The 20,051-nt window shown below is 53.9% G+C and overlaps 1 protein-coding gene across 2 annotated transcripts in view; it reads right to left on the minus strand.

Moving 5' to 3' along the window:
* Positions 1-544, minus strand: part of PDE5A (phosphodiesterase 5A) — a 67,563-nt gene extending 67,019 nt beyond the window's left edge. Inside the window, exon 1 of one of the 2 annotated variants that reach the window (XM_053658504.1) lies at positions 128-544. In XM_053658504.1, coding sequence (XP_053514479.1) covers positions 128-240 — 113 coding nt within the window. In that variant the 5' untranslated portion in view covers positions 241-544. The remainder of the gene's footprint in view (positions 1-127) is intronic. The other variant, XM_037129932.2, reaches the window with a different exon arrangement.
* Positions 545-20,051: the final 19,507 nt, after the last annotated feature.

Consider the following 20,051-nt stretch of genomic DNA (forward strand, 5'->3'; position numbering starts at 1 on the left):
CCTACTTTAAAATGAAGGCCCGGGAGCCGAGGCTGTTTAATGGTGAAGGGAGGGGACAATGCCGGGGGAGATCAGCCCAGGTCGCGCTCCACGCCGCGGCGGGCCCCGCCGCGTGCCCTCTGCTTACCTGGTGGCTTTCCTAACAAAGTAAGAGAAGGTGAAGTCCCAGTGGTCGTCCAGCCACGCTTCCACCGAGCTGTGGTCCCGCGGCCGCGCGGAGCGGGGGCCCGCCCGTTCCATGCCCGCGCCGCGCGCCTGGGCGCCTCTCGGGGGCCGGTTCCACCCCCGCTGGGGTCTCTCCCCCGAGCAGCGGACTCGGCCTCGAGACCCTCCCCCTCGCCTCGCTCGCAGCGGGCGGCTTCGGCGAGCTGCACCGGCACTCGGCCGGGCTGCAGCCCCGCCCCGCCTCTCCGGGTCCCACTCCAGGTGCGGGGAGCGGGGCCGGAACCGCAGCCGCGCCTTCAGGGGTCGGGCCCAGACCCGCTCCCGCGGCCTCACAAGTGCTGATTCCGAGGCGGCCGCGGCGGCGACTGGCGAGCTCTCCGGAAGCCCGGTGGCCGGGGCCTGGAGGCGGCACGCGACCGCTGGGGTGCGCTGCGCGCCGGGCGGACCGCGGGTCGCGCGGAGGTGACGGGTGTGTTCGCGAGTGTCCCCCTCTAGGAAAGGGGCGGTCGCGACGAGGAGACCCATCCCCAGCCCAGACAGCGGTAGCCGGGGGACGTTTCCCCAAGAGGGGGAGGTGCTGCCACGCCGGGCGCTTTTCCTGGGGCCCGGGCGAAGAAGGACCGTGCGCCTTGCTGCTGCTGCAGCCGGCGACGGAGTCTGGGAGCAGCGGGGACACCACCTCGGAGCCCCGCGGGCGCGGTGGTTCACAGCGCCCCAGCCACCCAGCGCGCCCGGGGACAGAGTGGGGGCACCAGGACGGGTTTGCAGGTGACTTCCAAGACGGCCTTTCCCGTGTTCAATGTTAATAATAAAAACAGTAACAACATTTATAAATGAAGTGCCTTTGCAACAAGCACCCCCCTTTTCGTGACTTGGAGAACGACTTTGAAAGAAAGGAGTGAGGTGGGGGAACCGCGACGGCTCAGCGGGCTGTGCTTGGTTCTCTCACTTGTGCGCGAAGTGCAGCCCGCTGACCTGGAGACCACGCCCACTGGCCCAGCGCGGAGCAGCCGGCCACCGGGTTTTAAATTGTTTCCTCATTTAGGTTTCACTGGGACTCCCCCTCCCCCTCTTCACATGTGTCCCCTTGAAAGGACACATAAAGGAACTGGCGGCTCCCTTTGCTGTGTCCTCATCCCGTTATCCTCGAACCACGCCTGCGCTTTCAGTCGGGTGTCTTTTCAATGAACTAATTTTTTTTGTGTGTGGCAGAATTAAACCGGGCCTTGTATGTTTCACAGCCTGTGGAGGACACTGTCACCAGTGGTTGACACCAAAAGCATTTCGCTGCACACCTTGAACGAACTCCTTTCAAAATGATCTCGGCAGCAACGTAAGACATTACTGCTGCACAGGAAGCATACAATTAAGTTGATAACGTGAGAACTGTTAAAGTGTCTCCCAATTCCTCAACACAACGGTTGGTGCTTCCTGCAGTAAACAAATGTCCCTCTGTGACTTCAGTTTCCCCGGAACCTTCTGGTGGTCGGCAAGTAGCCACAACCCCAAATCAGCAGGCAGAGGAGCAGAGTGTGAAGTATGTCAGATGGTGAATCATATCCGATTTTTAATGATCAGAAACCAGGAAGGCTTCTGAAAAATCGCTGCCAAAGGAAGTTCTGGCCTCTCTCCTCGGGGCGTCTCAGTTCTGAGCCCGTCCGTGGTGAGCTGGGGGTCAGTGGGGAGGCCTGTGACCCAGACGAACACGTCACCCAGGATCCAGGGCCGAGGCGTTTCGTGCTGCTCTCTCTCGGAAACTCAGCTCCCATGGGTGACGATACCTTTGTGACTGTGAAGCCCTGACAGGTAAGCGTCCTGTGGCCTGGCTGCTCGCGCTTCCCAGCTCTGCTGACTTCTTTCGCGCCACCTGCCCCACTGTCTCCCGTCACAGCTGACCGCTGTGGGTTGCACCGGGCACCGCAGACCTCGCTTCAGAATGATTGCACGAATGAGAAAATAGCGAACTTCAGCCAGAGACGTTCACAACACACCAATGAGCAGCAGTGCACGGATGGTCCCAGCACGGCTTTCAGATTCCGCAGGACTTTCCGCCTTTATCCGCCTCTGCCATCAAAGGTTTCGGTGACTCAGGGAGGAAGACACAAGCGGAACCACGGATGATCACACTCCTTTCCACAAGGGGCACCGCCGACCCTGGGTCAGGGAGTCGTGGTGTCTCTGCGGCCTGGCCATTTTCTTTTTCAAATGCCACACGGCACCTCCTGCTCTTGTAGCAAATCCCACAAACGCTGGGCTCGAGGAAGCCGAGGAAGTGGCTCGTGCACTTGCACAGAAAAGGGCACCCGTGTTTCTCCGTGTGGAAGGTGGAAGAGTAGAAGGCACACCACAGGGCTGCCGTGGGAGTGGAGGTTAAAAACTCAGTGTGTGTGTGTGTGTGTGTGTGTGAGAGAGAGAGAGAGAGAGAGAGGTGGAGGAACCCCACAGGACCAGGAAATGCTGCAACACCCTGGGTGGGTTCGGAAGTAGTGTCCCCCAGTCAAGCCTCAGATAAGACCCCAGTCCCAGCCAGTAAGTCGATGGCAGCCTGCGAGATGCTCAGCAGAAACATCTTCACAGCGGACATCTTAATCACACAGAGTCCTACAGCCCACCTACTGCCCGTCTCTCGGGCCTGCCCATCTGTTTCGGGCTTTTAAAGTTTCTCCCAGCGATGCCTTGACGGTGTTTAATGTATGGATCTTGCGTGCATTTTGTTAGATGTACACATTCTAGCCTTGTCACCGAGAGATACTGGGAGCCGGGACATCTCTCTGGCAACGAGTACCCCTGGTGCCCATATTTCGGTTGCTAAACCCCACCCTTCATTTGGAAAGGAACCGGGAAACCTTGGAGAAAAGATCCAGGTCTGGGGCAGCGAAACCACAACATATACCTGGGAAATTCTGTTTTGCCAGAAAATGAGGAAGGCTTAAAAATGGTGCGAACATGTCAGAAGGACAGATACACACCTGAAGGGGCTTCCAGCGGACAAATCTGGGACAGTTGGAATGTCGGAATATACAGAGATGGTAACAAATGAAAAGCCACTCACCGTGGGTTTGTGCCGATATCAGTAATTACCTAGACAAGCACAGAAATAGAAGAGAAGGGAATGGCCCTTACAGCAGCCCGGCACTGGTGAGTCCACAGGCATCGCGTGGCCAGGACATCACTGATGGTTGCCGAAACTGGAGGGTGGGAATTAGGCGAAGACTGGGGTATTTACGTGAAGTCGCTTCTCACCAGTTACTTATTAGTCAGCGTGGGAAAGAGTGTCTGTCATTACTCAGAAGGACCTGTGGACACGCTGACAAAGTGACGCATTGAGAATCACACGTAGGGGGACAGACCACCAGTGTGCACCTTTAATAGGATGTATGGAGAGGGACACGACATTCCTCATCCCCCCAAAAACCTGAATCTGCTCCTGGGAATCCGACTGAGGGATTTTCACACAAACGCCCAGATGGAGGGGCTTTTCACAGAGATTTGAAGGTCAAGACAGACTGTGGAGCCGTGTATCAGTCATTTACTGCTATGCAGCAATGTTACCAGTCTTAGCGGCTTCCAGCCACACACGCTTGGCTCTCCCGGTTTCCGCAGACCCAGGGCAGAAGCCTGGCTGAGCCGGGCTCCCTGCTCACGGGCACCCCAGGGGCCATCCGGGGTCAGTTGGTCAGAGCTGCTGCGAGCCCCCTTCCACGCCCACTTGGTGACTGGCCGGGGACCCTCTCTGTTCCTAGAGCCACGCAGCCCCTTGTCACACGGAGTCCCCAGCGGGGCTCCTGCTTCCTGGCGGCCAGCCCCAGAGAGAGACTCGGCAGGCTGGGCACCACAGTCTTACCTAATGTAACCCCATGGTCACGCACACACAGCACACACACGGCAGCGCTGCAGTCTGCTCGTGGAAACCGAGTCCAGGTCCTGCCCTCACATGGGGGGACGCGGGGCACGGGGTGGTCACAGCGGGTGGTGGGGACTGAACAGAGCATGCGTGCAGTAGCTACCTGCTGGGTAACGCGAGCAGAAGTGTGGGTGTTTTCTGTGGGCCCTTGGGTGGGACTGTCGTGTCCTGCACGTGACTGTGCCCACTGGTGATCTCTGACCCGAAGTCACGGCCTTTAGCGGCCATGGCCCCCAGGAAGACCACCTCTGCCTCCGAGGCCCGTGGGGATTGCTGTTTTTTGAGGACAGAGTTGGGGCACCTGCTTCAGTTTTGTGCCACCAGGATCAGCGCAATATTTTAAACAGGTGAACTGAAATCTCGTCCTAACTCTCAACGTCAAAGCCAAGGCCGGCTTCTGAATAACAGAACCCAGTCAGTGTGCTGTGATGCCAATGAGCCTTTTCGCCCCCAAATCGGACGTGGGCTTTTCTACCCAAGAATTTGGTCGGATAAAGGAAGGCTGGTCCAAGTGAGGGGACAGTACCCCAGGGAGGGGCGCAGCAGCCCCCAGACCCACCCACCCACCTTCCTAAGAGAGGGTGCAGTGCACCCGGACCCATGACCACAGATGGCGGTGGAATTCCGCCCAGAGGGCTCGGCTGCCGGGCGCACAGCCGCCTGTGGCTACGCCATCGGAGACCCGCCTCGGGAGCTGATCAGTGCAGGGCTGCTGACCCTTCACCTCCACGTGGGGACTGTGATGCCCAACATTGACCCCTTGCAGAAATGCGTGACACTCTGGCCCAGAGCACACCTGTGTTCTTCTCATCCACTGTTCTGTTAACGAAAGGCGTCTGTTCTCTAGGGACTCCTGTCTGCACCAGTCAGAGCGACAGAGTAAAGTGATGCGTTCAGGAGGAAATCGTGAGCCACAAAACCCTTTAAAGTCAACTGTCTTCTGCCGCTACACGCTGGTCGGAAAGCCAGTTCAAAAGTAGGTCATTTAAAATAGACTCTCTGAAGACTGCAGGGACAAAAATGCGAATTTCAAAAAGATATCCGAGAGCAACAGAGGCTGATTAATCTTCATTTCTCCTCTAGAGAGTCACTCGTCTTTCCTTTAGACATCATGAATAAATTTTTTCCCGTCGATGCTCAGAGACTCATTTTGAAAATCTCAGGTGTCCACGCACAGCCCTGGGGAGCCGTCTCCTCCAAACACTGAAGGAGGCGTGTGATTTAGTGATCACGCCACAGGGGAAGGCAGAACTGCATGACTAGAGACAAGTTTCATCTTTCAAAGGTGGACTTGGAATAGACTTCTTTGAGTCGATTCTTTTCAAACAGAAACTGACAGTCACAATTTAATAAAATCAGTTAAAACGGAAGCAAGACCCCCGAATTAGGTATGCTGTAAGATGTGCAAACATTTTCACGCAGCCGTGAGACAAACTTGGGAGATGCTGCCTGTGAATTAGCGAGGGTTGTAGGGACACACGGACTAAGCAGGAAGTTCATTCTTTACAGCGCAGTCCCGGCGGCTCCGAGCGACCCACCCCCTTCTGACAGGGGGATGGACAGTCTACCGCAGGGGGCATTGCAGCCGCACGACCTGGCGGTGCCAGGCCAGCTTGTCCGCCCAGGCTCACGGGAAGGTCGTCTTTAAGGACAGCTCTTCCCAGGAGTCAGCATGTCAGCGAGCAGGGGAGCGGCATCTGCACCGCAGGCCCCCGGGCCCTCAGCTCCCGTGTCTTCACTCTTCTCCAGGGAAACCCCGATGCCCACCTGTGCGGAAGGCCTGCGACGTGTCCTGCATCTTAGGGCCGGGGACCTGAAGACCGTCTCGGCAGTGTCTGGAGAACGCCGAGTTCGTTACTGCCAGTGATTTTCTCGTCGCTGTGGGTACCTTGGAAGGCCACGTATTTTCATAAACCGTGTGGCCATTGCCGAAACTGTTTGGGGAATCCGCTTGGATGTCTTCAGTGTCGGTTTGCTGTCTTCGGTAGTGACAACATTTTGTCTTTGTTTGTTTGTTGTAAGACCAGGAATGGCTTTAAAGTAATGGAGCAGATTTCTGTTCCCTGGATTGGGGTTTCTAGCATCCTTTTCATTTGCTGGCCTTGTGACCACGGACAGTTCCCCCACCTTCCCAGGGCCTCCATTTCCTTCTCTGTGATACGAGTGCCATGGCCCCCGGACTCGGTGTGACTGACCACTCAGCGATGGCACAGCTGTGCAGTGGCAATCGGAGAGCCAGCCCACAGCGGGGGCGCAGTGACTCTTGCCCAGGGGGGAGCCATGTGAGGGACTGCCAGCCCCTGCCCTTCCTGCCAAACTCCTTTCTCCATCTGTTCAAACCCAACATACCATTCAAAGGAGACGCCACAGCGGTTCTCCAAAGTCAGGTCCCCGTCTGTGCGTCTCGTAGGGGAACTCTCTCTCTCTCTTTCCCACGAGTCAGGGCGTCCTGAACTTGACTCACATCCCGACTCTGCAGCCCCTCCCCTCTCCCTTTCTCCTTCTGGTCCTCACCCCCAGACCCTGCCACTGTCCATGTCTCGGGCAGTGACCTCTCCAAAGCCTGGTGGAGCCACTTCCCTCCTGCAGCGCTTAGCTGGCTCTCCGTCATCCCCTGGACGGAGGGGGACAGGATCTTGGCAGGCGCTGCAGGGTGGGTTCTGCGGACTCCGCCCTCCCGTAGATGGAGCGCGCGCCTCCAGGATTGGGCTTGAGCTGAAGTTCGCTCTCTTCCTCCGGCTTCTGGTGAAGTTCGGCCATTTCCTCTGGGTTTAATTTGGAGGCCAGGCGCCTCAGGAAACTCACATTCCCAGGCCCCCTGTGGGCCCCACCCCTACCCAAGGCTTCTTCAGTTCTCCCTCCTAAGAATAAAGGATATGCATCACTTTGAGAAAGCATCCTGGACTGAAAAGATACAGCAGTATCCACAGGGGGGTTCGAACTGAGACCATCTCAAGCAATTAATGTTAAATATGTCCATTTTGTTTAAAGATTTAGCAGAGGAGAGTAATTAGCAATTTATGAATCACTGTCTTACATTCAAATTCCAAAAGTATGTTCATGACTTAAATAAATTATGCTCTCAAGTATAAAATAGGACCAACAGTTATGAGAAAAATGTAAATGGTTTTATTTGTTAAGTGATTATGTATGGTCTATAATTACATTATTAACTGATTTTTTAAAAAGCATCTATTTTTTATATAGAGAAACAGCACTTCTCAAGTTTTCTTCTTTTTCCTTCTCCAAACGCATCTCTGGCCCGTTTATTTGGAGGGCAGGGGTGAAGGTGGCTCCCACGTGGGACTCCCGACGTCCCAGAGACATTTCTTCTTCGTCGAGTGCAGAAAGCAAGAACTCTATTGTTTTTTAAGAACTGGGAAAGCGCAGTGTATCTATTTTATAGTCAGAATCTGTTCACGCATAATGGCATTGCTGTTCCTGACTGATCTTAGAGTGGCTTTTCCGACTTGATCTTGGACCCATAGTTTACCGTGTTAAACAGCGATTACTCCATGTGAAGTCGCTACCATCTTTAAACCAAATCAAAGACTATTTATCGAGTATCACTATTTGCCAAGTGCCATATTTAAATGTTATTACTTTCCCTGTTGGACATAAACGTTCGGGTTGTTTCGGCCACGTCGTCACCTCCTCAGGTGGTGACAGTGTTCCAAGGGCCTAATTGGTTGTCAAGAAAACCCAGCCACTAGCTAGAAGGAAACTCTCGTCAAGGGACAAGTGGGCAGAGAGGCGGACAGTGTGCGGAGTCATGTCCAGCTTCCGCTGAGTGTTCAGTTCAGAAAATAAGCGAGTGTCTCCCAATGCCTCCTGGAACCTCTGCCCCCTTCCCTGCTCAAGATAAGTTTACCTCTTATGTTCTTCTCTATAAAGGCTAGTTGCTTTAGAGTACATATTCTAATATTGTGAATGTTATAGAATATATTCTAACGATTATACAATATATATTTTATATATTATGAACACATTATGACATAGATAATAATTCATAAGTATAGGTTATGAATATTGTGAATGTTATAGAACATACTCTACATATTCTAATAATTGTGTGATATATATTTTTATGAATATATAAAATATACTTACGTAGATTTTTTTTTTTTGCTTTAGGGCCCGAACAGGCAGTGTTCTAGAAGGGGAGGTAACAACCCAGCTGTTCACAGGAGGCAGAAAGACCCTTGATGTTTTCTCCATGTTTATTCACCCAGTCACATGCTCAGTGACAGAAAGATTTTTGAATGCCTCTCTGTGAAATAAATTGTAGTCATTTAGAAGGGTTTTATGAAAATATGCTATTGCTGGAAAGGCAGCTAGTAGGCCGTTTATTTTCTGTTTATTTTGCAAGGAAATGCACCCCCTGCGCTTGTTTGATTCGCTCATGGATTCCTAGAGTCAGTATTGCTGTGGACGGCTTCCTGTTCCGCGTCAGGCCGCGGGCAACCCTGCAGATGCCCCGCGCTGCTCAGTGTTGCTCTGTGGGGCTTCCCACGGGACAGCTTCCGTGCTGTTTGATATGTAAAGTCCAGCTGCCTCCTGTGTTCAGGCCTATCTAGCATTTTATTCTTACACTTACTAAGGGGCAAATTACAAAACAACAGTATTCTTTTAAGGTAATGACACTATGTCTCACTCAGGCCAGCATTTAGCATAGGTCCCATTAATTTTTGGATAGAAATGAAGTGAACTGTCTTGGCTTCCTGGTTCTTGGGGAGGCATTTATTACTTTTTCTCCTTGTCTGAAAAATTAAACTCCCCCACGTCTATCGATGTCCCTTCCCCTGGACCCACCCCAGTGCTTCCCTGCGCAGCTCCGCCCCCCCCCCGTACCAGGCCCCCTGCATCTGAGCCCCCGCGTCTCTGGGGCTCCCCTCGATCTGCCGACTTTCTGCCTGCACTGAGCGACCGTCAGCAGGACAGCGTGTTGACCATCCTCCACCTCCCTGGGGAGGGGCCCCGCCCGGTGCCCCCACGCAGGCTCCGCCCAGCCTCGGCCCCTCTGGGGGTGGGGCTCCCTCTCTGCCTCTGTTCCTTTTGTGCCCTCATGCCCGCGTGTTGCACTTGAACCCATTTCTCTGAAGACGCCACGGCACTCCACTGAGGACCCGGCAGGTAGGCTTTCTTCCACCCCCACGCCACAGCAGGGTGCTTGCGAAGGTCACGGGCGGAGCTCGACTCTGCCGTTCCCAGGACGAAATGCTCAGTCCTCCGCTGCCTTCACTTCTCAGTGGCACTGGGGGGGGGGGTCTGCCCCTTTCTCCACTTGGCCTCCTGGACAGCACTCTGATGTCCCGTCAGCCCATCTCAGGCTGTTGCTGGACCTGCCTCCTCTTTCTGGTCCTACTCACTTCCTCAGTGGTCACCTGCTCTCTGAGCTGACAGCTTCCAGAATTCCATGCCCCGCCCGCCGCGGTAGAACAACACAAAACAACGCTGATTTTCTTCCTCACTGTGATGTAGAGACGACCAGGAAAGGAGATTCCACGGCATCCGTCTCTCTCAACGCCAACTTCATCCTGTCTTCCCAGCTGCTTCCCTTGGGACCCAACAGGACGGCTGCTGGTCCATCACTGGACTGATGGGCACTGGGCAGCGTGTGCCTGGCTCCATGTTCTCCGGTCCCTCATCCAGGCTTCTCATGGTGTCTGGTCTTGGCCTATTGATTCTCCTTGACCGATGGTAGCCATTCCTGTTACTTCAGGCGTGTTCTAACGACCCCTCAAATATTTATCTATAACCCAAACTTTCTCCCTGAACTGTGAGCTCAAGACTCCACCCACCAGACTTCTAAACCTGGAACAAACACCTCAAATTCAACATCACGACTTAAACACAATTTTATTAGGAACGCAGACACCAAACCCTGATGCTCTCCCTGCCTAAGCCGCAGACGAGGCCTTCCCCTGCCCTGCTCCCACCCGGGGCACGGGGCCTCCTGCCCTGTCTCCGTAACCGGCCGCCGGTCCGGGTCCCGCACACGGCGCTTCGTGGTTTCCTTGCCCGAACCGGTCGTTCCGTGAGGTTCTCTGAGCCTCCGCGTCCACCCGCCTCGAGTCCTCGCCCACGTGCTTGCCGGCAGGACCTACCCGAATCGAATGCGGAGTGTTTTATTTCCTCCCACAGCGTCTTTGCCGGCTGCCCACCGCCGACGGAACGAAGCCCCCAGTTTCATTCCTTTTCGGAACAAAACCTTTCAGGCCTCGTCGGCTCTTCTTCTGCAACGTCCCTGAAGTTCTAGCCCGGCCGACGACTTGCAGGTGCGTGAAGCCGACTGCCGTTCAGGTTTGTTTGTCTCCCGTGTGTCCTCGTGTCCGGGCGTCCAGGCGTTCTTCCGTCGAGACTCAGGTCGACTCATTCTGTCTCTGAACGCCAAACGCTCAATGGTACGGACCAGACGCCAACGCCGCCCAGAAGCAGAGCTCCTCCTCCGCCCCAGCGCCGTGTTCGGGTCCCCTCGTTTTGTTCCACGCGTTTCAGGGAGTGTGGTCTGTGTGTCCATGGGCTCCACCGCACAGGGAGCCCACACAGGTGCCTGGGACCCTGTGTGAGTGACCTTGCCATTTCGGCCTTTTTGTTTCTTGGTTCATATTTCATACGAGGGCACAGCCAATGTGCACTATGCTTTTAATGAATATTTTTAAACTACAGAAGTTTAGATCATAAAGAGATTATAAAATATAATAGGTATTTTCGTAATGTCAGTGACTCACTTATACGGGTTTATATATAGAATTAAAATATAACACACATATCATAAAACTAACCCTTTTAAAGTGTGCAATTCGGTGGTTCTTAGTCGATCACAACGTTGTGCCCATCATCACTATGTGGTGCTAGAATAGTGCTAATTCTAGAATATTTTCGTTACCTCCAAAGAAACTCCGGCCTGTTAGCCATCTCCCCCACCCCCAGGCCCTCTGCAGGCCGATGCATCTCTCTGCCCCCCGGGCTCCCCCCGTGCTCGCCAGCTGATGTGAACGGCGTTGTGGGATGTGTGCCCTTTGGTCCGGCTTCCTCCGCTCAGCCCAGCACCTCGAGGCCCATCCGAGAGGCAGCGGGCGCTGCTCTCGTTCACGGGTCAGTGACCATCCTCTGCAGGGATGTGCGGTATTTGTGCATCCTCCAGCTGACGGGTGTCCGTGTTTTTCCACCTTGTGGCTGTGAACACTCAGGTAACAGTTTTGTGTGCACAGGCGTTTTTGGTTCTGAAGGATGTAAGGACTGGAAATTACGGGTCGTAACCCTAACTTTCTAAGGAAGTGCCGGGCTGTCTTCTCCAGTGACGGCACAGTGTTACATCCCGCGGCCTGGGTGTGGGAGTCCCAGTTTCTCCACCTGCTCGTCAGCACCCGTTCGTGTCTGTCTTCTTGATGGGAGCCCTCTCGGGGTGTGAGGCGGCGTCCCTCCGTGATTGGTGGCACCTTGCAGAGCCGGGTGGGGGACAGGCCATTCTCTCTGAAATCAGTCAACACGTGTTCTGTCTTGTATTAACTCTGAAGTAAATGGAAGGTAAGCCTCTCAGAAGACAGAACTGTTCTTTTTTCTTACCTAAACATCTTTAATATTTCATAGAGCTCGGCACACTTTAAATTATTTATTATTCCCAGGATTCTTCCCAGATTCTCTTCTGCCTCCAGTTTTTGGGGGCGATAACAGGCCCCCAAGTACAAAGTCTCTAATGAGGGCTTGCCGCACGTCGATTTTGAGGGAGAGTGGTTTCTCCTGCCTGCCTTCTCAGCTGTCCTCCGTGCAAGCCAAAGAGAGTCGAGGGCGAAGGACAGGGAAGTCCCGCTCCACTTGCTGCCTCTGTGACTCTGGACTCTTTTGTCTTGTTTGTCCGTCACTAGTCTTTCCTGGTAAGTAGCCATCACCGCGTTTTTGCCGGCCCTGCATCCAGCCAAGCCAGCAATATCCGAGAACTTCAGTGAACGTGCATTGACCTCCTTCCTCTCTGCGGCCCAGCCTGACACCCAGCAGGGAGCGTGGCTTCAGGAATTGGAGAGCGTCTCTGAACGTGTGTCGGGGGCCGGCGATTCCTGCTGGAGTGGCCGTCTGCGCCTTCGCAAACTCGTTCCGCGGCCGGGTCTTCCCAGTGAGGTGCCTGAGGCGGAGGCCAGCACTGCGGGCCCTGGGCGGAGAGGTTTGTGCCAGCGGACACTGCAAACGGCGACTGTGACTGATGGTCCCTGAGGCTGACAAAGTAGCGGAGGCTGCAGGCCCTTTTCGGTGGGGTCGGGCCTGGGGAGAGACCTCCGCCGACTCGTCCAGATGCGCCCGGTGGGCGGGCGGGGGCTGCTCTGCTGTTCCAGGCTTCTGTGAACACTGGTCCGTCGCCGCGGTGCTCACACTCTTTGGGCGCTTCTCAGGGGTGTTCTGTGGGGGGAGGGGCTGTTATTGAGTAAAGGCTCAATAGTCATTGAGTCATTGAGTAAAGGCTTTGTTCATTCACCGTGTGTTCGTCCGGGATCCACAGTGGGGCACCTGATTTTCACCATCACTATCACTGAGACATTATCACAGACCCCCCCCCCAGCCTTTCCTTCAAACTACCGTGTTTTACACAGTTGTGTACCACCTAACGCACCCATTCTGCAAGGCTTACCCCAGCTGCCCTAGCTTGAACCCTATGGCTTTACCCCAATGTGAGCGCCTAGCTGGACATTCAGCTTAAATCGTGTCCCTTCGTCCTGCCACTCTTAGAGAATTGTGACTGTCGCCACTATGGGGGCCTGAGTCGTAGGGCCCAGGCGCGGTGCGTGCTCAGCGCCTCGCAGGCAGCCCGCCTTCGGCTTCCTGACCGTCCCCCGCGACGACTCAGGGAGCCCGCGTGGCAGGGTTGACTCACCGAGTCCTAGTGGCTACAAGGAAAGCACGAGTCAGCGTAACACCAAACGCTCGCTCACAGATCGGCCACGTGCAGAACGAATTCCCACGGAGACAAGCCTCACTTTCACGTACACCCAGCACCCCAGTCCCGGAGCTTTGCCCCTCAGTTTCCAGTTAACCGTATCAAACACGCCGTCGCGGCAGAAACCAACCACACAGCGCAAAGACTTTGGAAAAGATGCAGACTGCGTGAGCTTCATAAGGAACACATTGAGACACTGTTCAGATCACAGAGACGTTTGAAAAACGAGGGTCTAATAGAACCCAGAGTAGCAAATCGTTGAGGGTCGTGTTCTTCAGAAAAATGACTGCATATCAAAAGATTTATGATCCTGCTCCCAAAGCCGAATCTCAAGGGAGGATTGCCTATCCTGCTATTATTATAATTTTATCCCAAAAAGGATGCCAAGATCAATTCCTGATTCATTATTTATGCTAAGAAATAGCATGTCTTTGCAATATTAACCACGAATTAAAATGAATTCATTTTCATGTAGTTGAGCCTGAATTTCTGAAGATGAATTTGCAAACGTCTCACCATCTGACATGAAATTTGTGATATTTGAACGGGTCCCTTGCAGGTGGGTTTTCCCACAGCACCAACCGTGCGCAGGTCCAGAGGCCTCCTGCTCTGTGGTCGCCACCGTGGGCACTGCCGGGAGGCGGAGCTTCAAGTGGCCGCACCCTGACCCAGATCACAGGCAGGTGTCCGGGCGGCAGGCTGCGGCAGGCTGCGGGCCTGGCCATGCAGCGGATGCTCTCAAATCACTTGGACGGCAGGACTGCGACCCATGCAGCCGACGAGAGGACACATGGGAGCTTCGAATCCTCAATGCCACTGCTGTTGAAAATGATGTGATGATATAGATAAAGGGCAGACCTGGGGAACTCACTGAATTTATTATTTGGGGGCAAGATGCCTCCTCTTCCTCAGAGAAAGAGAATGCAGCCAGCACCGAAAGAGAAAGCTCTGGAAGCGAGGGGTTCGGGGGACCAGTTGGCACAGAGCGAGTTGGGGAGGGAAGAGGAGGTCTGGAACCGGGAAGCCCTGCCCTCCTTGCCCGGCGCTGCGCGCTCTCGAGGTTAGGGGCACGTGAGATGGATTCCACAGCCAAGCGGGGACACGTGATGCCGTGCCTGTGGGGACTCTGCGTGCGGCCTTCCACTTACCGACGCACCTGTGACTTCACGGGTGCACATGCCACTCACAGCCACGACTGGCCCCTCAGGCCATAAACCATGTGCCGACTGGGGTAGGAGCTACACATCACCTCTGCCACTGCAACTGCAAAAGCAGGTAGCGTTGCTCAGTTCTCTTCACGCATCTGAGGGGGAATCTGCCCCAAAGCCTTCGCTGGGGAGGCCCGAGGTTCTTGGGGGCGGAGGGAGAGACTGTCACTTTCTGTGGCCCATAGTCAGAGCTCCCCCCGGGCACAAGTTGAATGGGATTTGTCAGACATGTAAACAACAACAAAAAAGTCACTGGTGAGAAAGGTTTACCTGGACTGGGGAATTGCCTCGGAATTGCCTCATAGTGCATTTATGAGAATGCACTATGTACACGTATGTGTACGCGGGCTGGGGCATATACTTTCCTGTACATGTTATGTTTTTGATAAAAAGTAAAATGTAGGAAGGAGCAAGATTATTTAAACTCTCTATGTGTTTAATTGTTACTAGTTTTTCTCTGTAGCAAAGGAGTAAGAATTTTCATGAAATCCGTTTTTAGGTAAATTTTTTATGACACTTGTAAAATACATTTTTATGACTGCTTTTTTGTCCCCAGGTTCTACATCAAATCCATTCTGGGATTTGGGGGTTTTTTTTGAGTCCTGACCCAGTCCTGCAATCTGTCACTTTTCTGTTTGCCTTTTATGTCGGGTAACAGTTCCATTTCACCCAAAGGCAAACACATTGTCCAACATGAAACGAAGACCGGTCTCCGGGGGCCTGATGGGCAACCTCACCACACAGAATGTTGAATGAAGGACACCCCATCCCTCTATGTATGACGGGACCCTGACTTCCTGTGGGTGCCAGGCCACACCGACAAGGGTGCCGATGATGAGGGCGCGCAGGGCTTATCCCTTCGGGGCTGCAAAGCCACCCGCCATGCCTGCTGCACACCCTCCCCGCCACTGCCCAGCGAGGCCATAGCAGCACCAGGCGGGAGCCCTGGGAAGGGCCTGGGCTCGGGGCCCCACGTGGATCTTACCAACCGTGCACTACTGAGCTCGAGTTCAATCCCTTGAACTTAAAGGGACTTCTTTATAAAAATGGGAAGAAAAAAGTGGCCATCACAAAACCACTGCAAGGTTCCGATGACAAAGATGTCTCCAGTGTAGTATTTAGCACATCGAGGTGTTCAAACAACAAAGCACTGTTTTCTGTCCTTTTCCTTTTGAGGCAAAAACATGTCTTTGCCATTCTGTGCAATCCTATTTGAGTTTCTGGTTCACGATCACCCGGCTCTGGAGCTGGTGGGCTCTGGGATGTACATTTGTTCCATGAACACGTGGCTGCCGGGGTAAAACCAGGTGCACAAGTCCCTTTCTGGTCACAAACAGCAGTTTATTCCCTGAAGTTGGAGCCTCAAGGTGAAGTCTAAGCAGGGAGCTTTAACTGCCACTTCACTATGTCTCGTTAGGAGCCAATCAGCTGAGCCAGTGATACCGGCATTGGCACAAACTCGGGCAGCCTTTGAGGACGTATAATAATTTATTTCTGTATGGTCCCACCATCCCACAAAAGGTTTGCAGCATCTAAGCCAGGACGGAGAACCGAACACTGTTGTGGGGTTTTTCTCCTTCTAGGAATCTGGCCCCTAGCACCACTGTGCAGAGCCGTGGACACTCGGATGAAATGCAGGCAGGGGGTTCGGTGAGTAAGTCATGGGTGTGGCTGCCGTGACCTGCTGACTCCTCTGCGGGCCCGAAAGCTCCAGGAGCTAAAACAACGGAGCGGGCTGGGGGCTTGCATGAAACGGCCCCCCACCCGTCTCCAGACAGAATCAGTGGCTCTTGGGGCAACAGGCGCTCATGTTAATGTATCTCCCGGTAACGCCCGACTCAGACTTTTCCACTTGATCTCTTTCCTCCTGCCCACGCCCCTCCAGATAGTCTCGTTTGGGAGTGCAGAGTTCAGTAGCTCGGTGAATGAGCCTTCCAGCCGTGGTCTCCCGTCGCAAGTTCCAGTGATGAAGGTACTTTGCAGAGTTCTGACCGGGAAGCGTGGGCGGAAAGGGACGTTCTCTGTCAGCAGTGAGGACGGCGTCGGCAGCTGGGCCGGAAGCTGAGCGGGTGGCCGTCCTACAGCAGGACCTCTGTCCACTTCTACTGATGGAGAGTGGAACCCACACGTGCCGCAAACGAGGTACGGCCCCTCCCGCCTTCCGCCACCTCCGGGCCCATGTGTCTGTTTGCTGGAACTCGTGCTGCCTCTGCCATGGGGTCTTTAGTCGGCAGGAGAGGACAGCCCTGGGCCTGTCTGTGGCTGTCTCTTCAGGGCCTGGTCATTCTCCCCACTGTTTTGTGACTGTGACGTTGCACTCATTTCGATCACTCCTCCATGCCAAAGATTCTGATCGCCCGCTCAGAATCCAGAGCATCTCTTCAGAGTCCTTGCTGCATTTTCATGTGTGAACTGAAATCGATGGCTCGCCTAGTTCCATACTTCCGAACCCAGGGGCTTTGGGAAAATGTGCGTGAGGATTTCTGAGTGAGACTCAGACCAGCGTGCGTGTTTAATCTCCCCTCTCCCCCCACCTCAAGCTGCTGCTTCGCCTTCCGGGCTGAGGGTCACGAGGCTCCGCACACCCCTGCCACGCGGAGACCTTCCACCACTGATGGTCCCGCAGACCCCGCGGCCCGCCCGCCTGGCTTCACATCTCAGAGCCACTGCCGGCCATCGCGAGTGTAGGCGGGGGCGCTGGCCACTCCGATCCTCAGTCTCTGAAGGGAACAGGGGACGGTGGTAATAATAGGACAGATGTCACACGTGCGGAGCAGCCACACCAGTGCCCAGAATATGCAGTATAAATAGCAGACAAGCTAGAAGTAAGTAATTAATTTCCACTTCTAGCATTTTTGCCATTATAAAATTTCTCCCAAATGTTGAGACGGGCCTTACTAATTCGTCTGGGATTTGTGCATTTCAGTGTTTCGCGGGTCGGTGTTACTGAACTGCACTGGGGTTTTCTGCTGTTCCCCATCCTCCCCGGTGTGGGCTCGAAAAAGCCAGCTAATGATTGTACTGTTTCATTAGCATGTGATTATCTATACCCTTATTTTATTCCGAAAGGGTTTTGGGCAGCTGTCTTACTGCACCTATGGTAAGATACCTTGACAGATAGGTATATAGATAGATGGACGGGTCTTAAAACAGCTAAACAGTAAAACTGTTTATTCCAGAGGATGGAATAAACACGGGGAGGAAGAGGAAGGGGCCATCTAGCCCAGGCTCCTGAGAAGGCCCCCCCAAGGCCCCAACCCTCTGGGCCTCGGCCCCCGCGCCCCTCCCAGGCTGATCCACACCACAGGGTCACTTCCACGGCCTGTGCAGTAGCTCTCCCAGTAACAGCAGCAAACAGAGAGACAACTTTCATTGTTGCTATTTTCACAAGCAGGAGAATTTAGGCCCTAAAAATGAAGCCAATTATTCTAGATGATTTTACAAGTCACACACCACGCAATGCCAATGTGCTATTTGTTTTACCTAAAAAAGCCTTAGTTTAACGTAACATTACTGGATGAAATGTAAGTCCTTTAAAGTACCAGTAAGCATTAATTATTACCCCATAGAAACAATTGTTAGTATTCAACTGTCCAAAGCAAGGAGCCCGGAGTGTGGGCCAGATACGGCCCTGACTTCCAGCTGCAGGATCCGCTCTCAGCCCGCACGCCGCAGCTCCGGGTCAGCTCTCCAGGCTGTGAAAGGAGACTGCGGGGCAGTGGTGAAGGCGGGCCCAGCCCTCGCCCCCACTCTCCCCTGCGTGGCCACAGCCGTCACAAGCACATGCAGGGCCGTGCAGGGGGCAGCTCCGTCCTGCTGGCCGCCTGCGGGTGGAATGGCCGGGTGTGCTCCCTTGGCATCCTTGGGCCCAGTCCGCAGGGACCAGAGAGACGGAGTAACGGTCACGTCTCACGTCGTCAGGAGGCTGCTCCTTCTCCGGCGCCGTCACCACTGAGCTCCACCGAGGCAGCGGTTCCCTCGGTGTGGAAGGAGGCCACGTGACACGGCGCCCCTGAGCCACTGATGACCTTGAACTCGTTAGGGCTGCTTTGTTCCGTGAATCCATTCTACGACTAGTGCCTCCCAGGACTGGCTGGGAGGATGCGTGTGAACGCGTGTAAAACGCCTTCCACGTCGCCGGCCCGTCTTTGTCTCGCTTGGAGTGATGGCCGGGGACGGAGAGTGAGAACACGGGGTGGGTGCCCCCGGTTATTCTCATCTCAGTCGTGGTCTGAAGTGTGGGACTGTCTTACATTTTAGACCGATAGTTTTTAATTTTCATACTCTTACCGATCCTTAAGGGTCAAGAATGTTAGCGGGCAGAGACTCCATCTGTGTTTTATTTGGCACATGGATAAGTAGCTTTTTACTTCTTTCTTTGGCTTCGGGGTAACTGGTGTGTTATACCTAGAAATGGAATTACCCTCTTTACACACCACATACTAAAGTGGTGTTACCGGTTCGCACACGTGGTGTGTGCAGCTGTCACCGCCAGAAGCGTTGTTCACTCACTCCCTGGTGACTCACTACTGGCTGTTTCCGAGGCGCATGCTCCCGGCGTCCTTACTGTGGAGGAGAATGTGGAGAACCACAGCCGCCCCCACGAAGCCCCTGGGCGGGAGTGGGGGTCACGGGTTTCCATGTCTGATCTGGGCTCGACTCAGCTCCACCACTAATTTGCCGTGAAAACTCTCTTTTCCTCTGGTTGGTGTCTACCTTGCCAGCCCCTCACCCTTTGGTGGCTGCAACTCTGAAGTTTTGAGGTTGGGAAGTGGGAGTTTTCTCGATTGGCTCTTTTTCAAGACTGTTTGTACTAGTTTGGGTCCCTTGAATCTTCATACAAATTTTAGGATCAGCTTGTTGACTTCTGAGAAAGATGTCAACTTTTCATAACATTTGTGCCGAGTCTTAGGTCAGCATGGGGAGTGTCGCCGTGACGACACCGTGTCTCCCATCCGTGAGCACACGTCTCCCTTTATTTATAGCTCCGTCAACTTGCTTCAGTGACGTGTGGCCGTTGTCAGTGTCCTGTGTTGTGTATTCCTGGGGATTTCACTCTTTCCGATGCCATGATCAATGGGCTTGTTTGCTGAAGTTCCCTGCCAGTTTGTTCACTGCTAGTGTAGAGTGATGCAATGGATTTTTGTCTGTTGATTCGTATCCTGCAACCGTGCTGAGCTCATTAGCCCAACTGTGTGTGTGTGTTTGACATAAAATTATGTCACCTGCAAACAGAGAGGCTTTTATTTCTTCCCTTCTGATTGGGATCCTTCTGTTTCTTTTCCCCGTCTCGCTGCCCAGGCCAGCGCCCCCAGTTTCACACCGCACGGAGTGGTGAGGTGGGCACTTTGTAAGGTGTCCTTTATTAGCTCGGGAACGTTCCCTCCAGCCCCTCATTTGTTAAGAGATTTTTGTGGAGGAACTATGTTTTGTCTGTATCTGTTGAGATGGTCATATGAGGATCCCAGTGACACACAGAGGACGCTTCTGTCACTCGGCCGCACTGGAGGCCACCACCGGCACAGACCAGAACCTTCCTCCATCACGGAAAGTTCTGCCAGATGCTGCTGTTCCACAGAAAGAGGGAATTTGTAATGTGAGTCGACTGTGTTCACAGACGATTTACAAACCTCACTTTTGCTGGCGATTTCTTATTTTCCATAACTTTCTCAAAGTTCTCCAACCTTTAAGAAAATGAAAGTTGCTCTGCCGACATGGCTGGCCTGAGTCTGAAGTCTTGCCTTCCCCGACTCCAGCTCCGAGAAGGCCCTCCCCGCAGGAAAAGCCTGGGAGGAGGAGGAGAGCGAGGGGCAGGGGGCGCAGGAGGGGAACCACAGCTCAGCAC

Source organism: Artibeus jamaicensis, unplaced genomic scaffold (assembly GCF_021234435.1).
Source record: "Artibeus jamaicensis isolate MK-2021 breed Jamaican fruit bat unplaced genomic scaffold, CSHL_Jam_final scaffold_537, whole genome shotgun sequence".
Classification (NCBI taxonomy): Eukaryota; Metazoa; Chordata; class Mammalia; order Chiroptera; family Phyllostomidae; genus Artibeus; species Artibeus jamaicensis.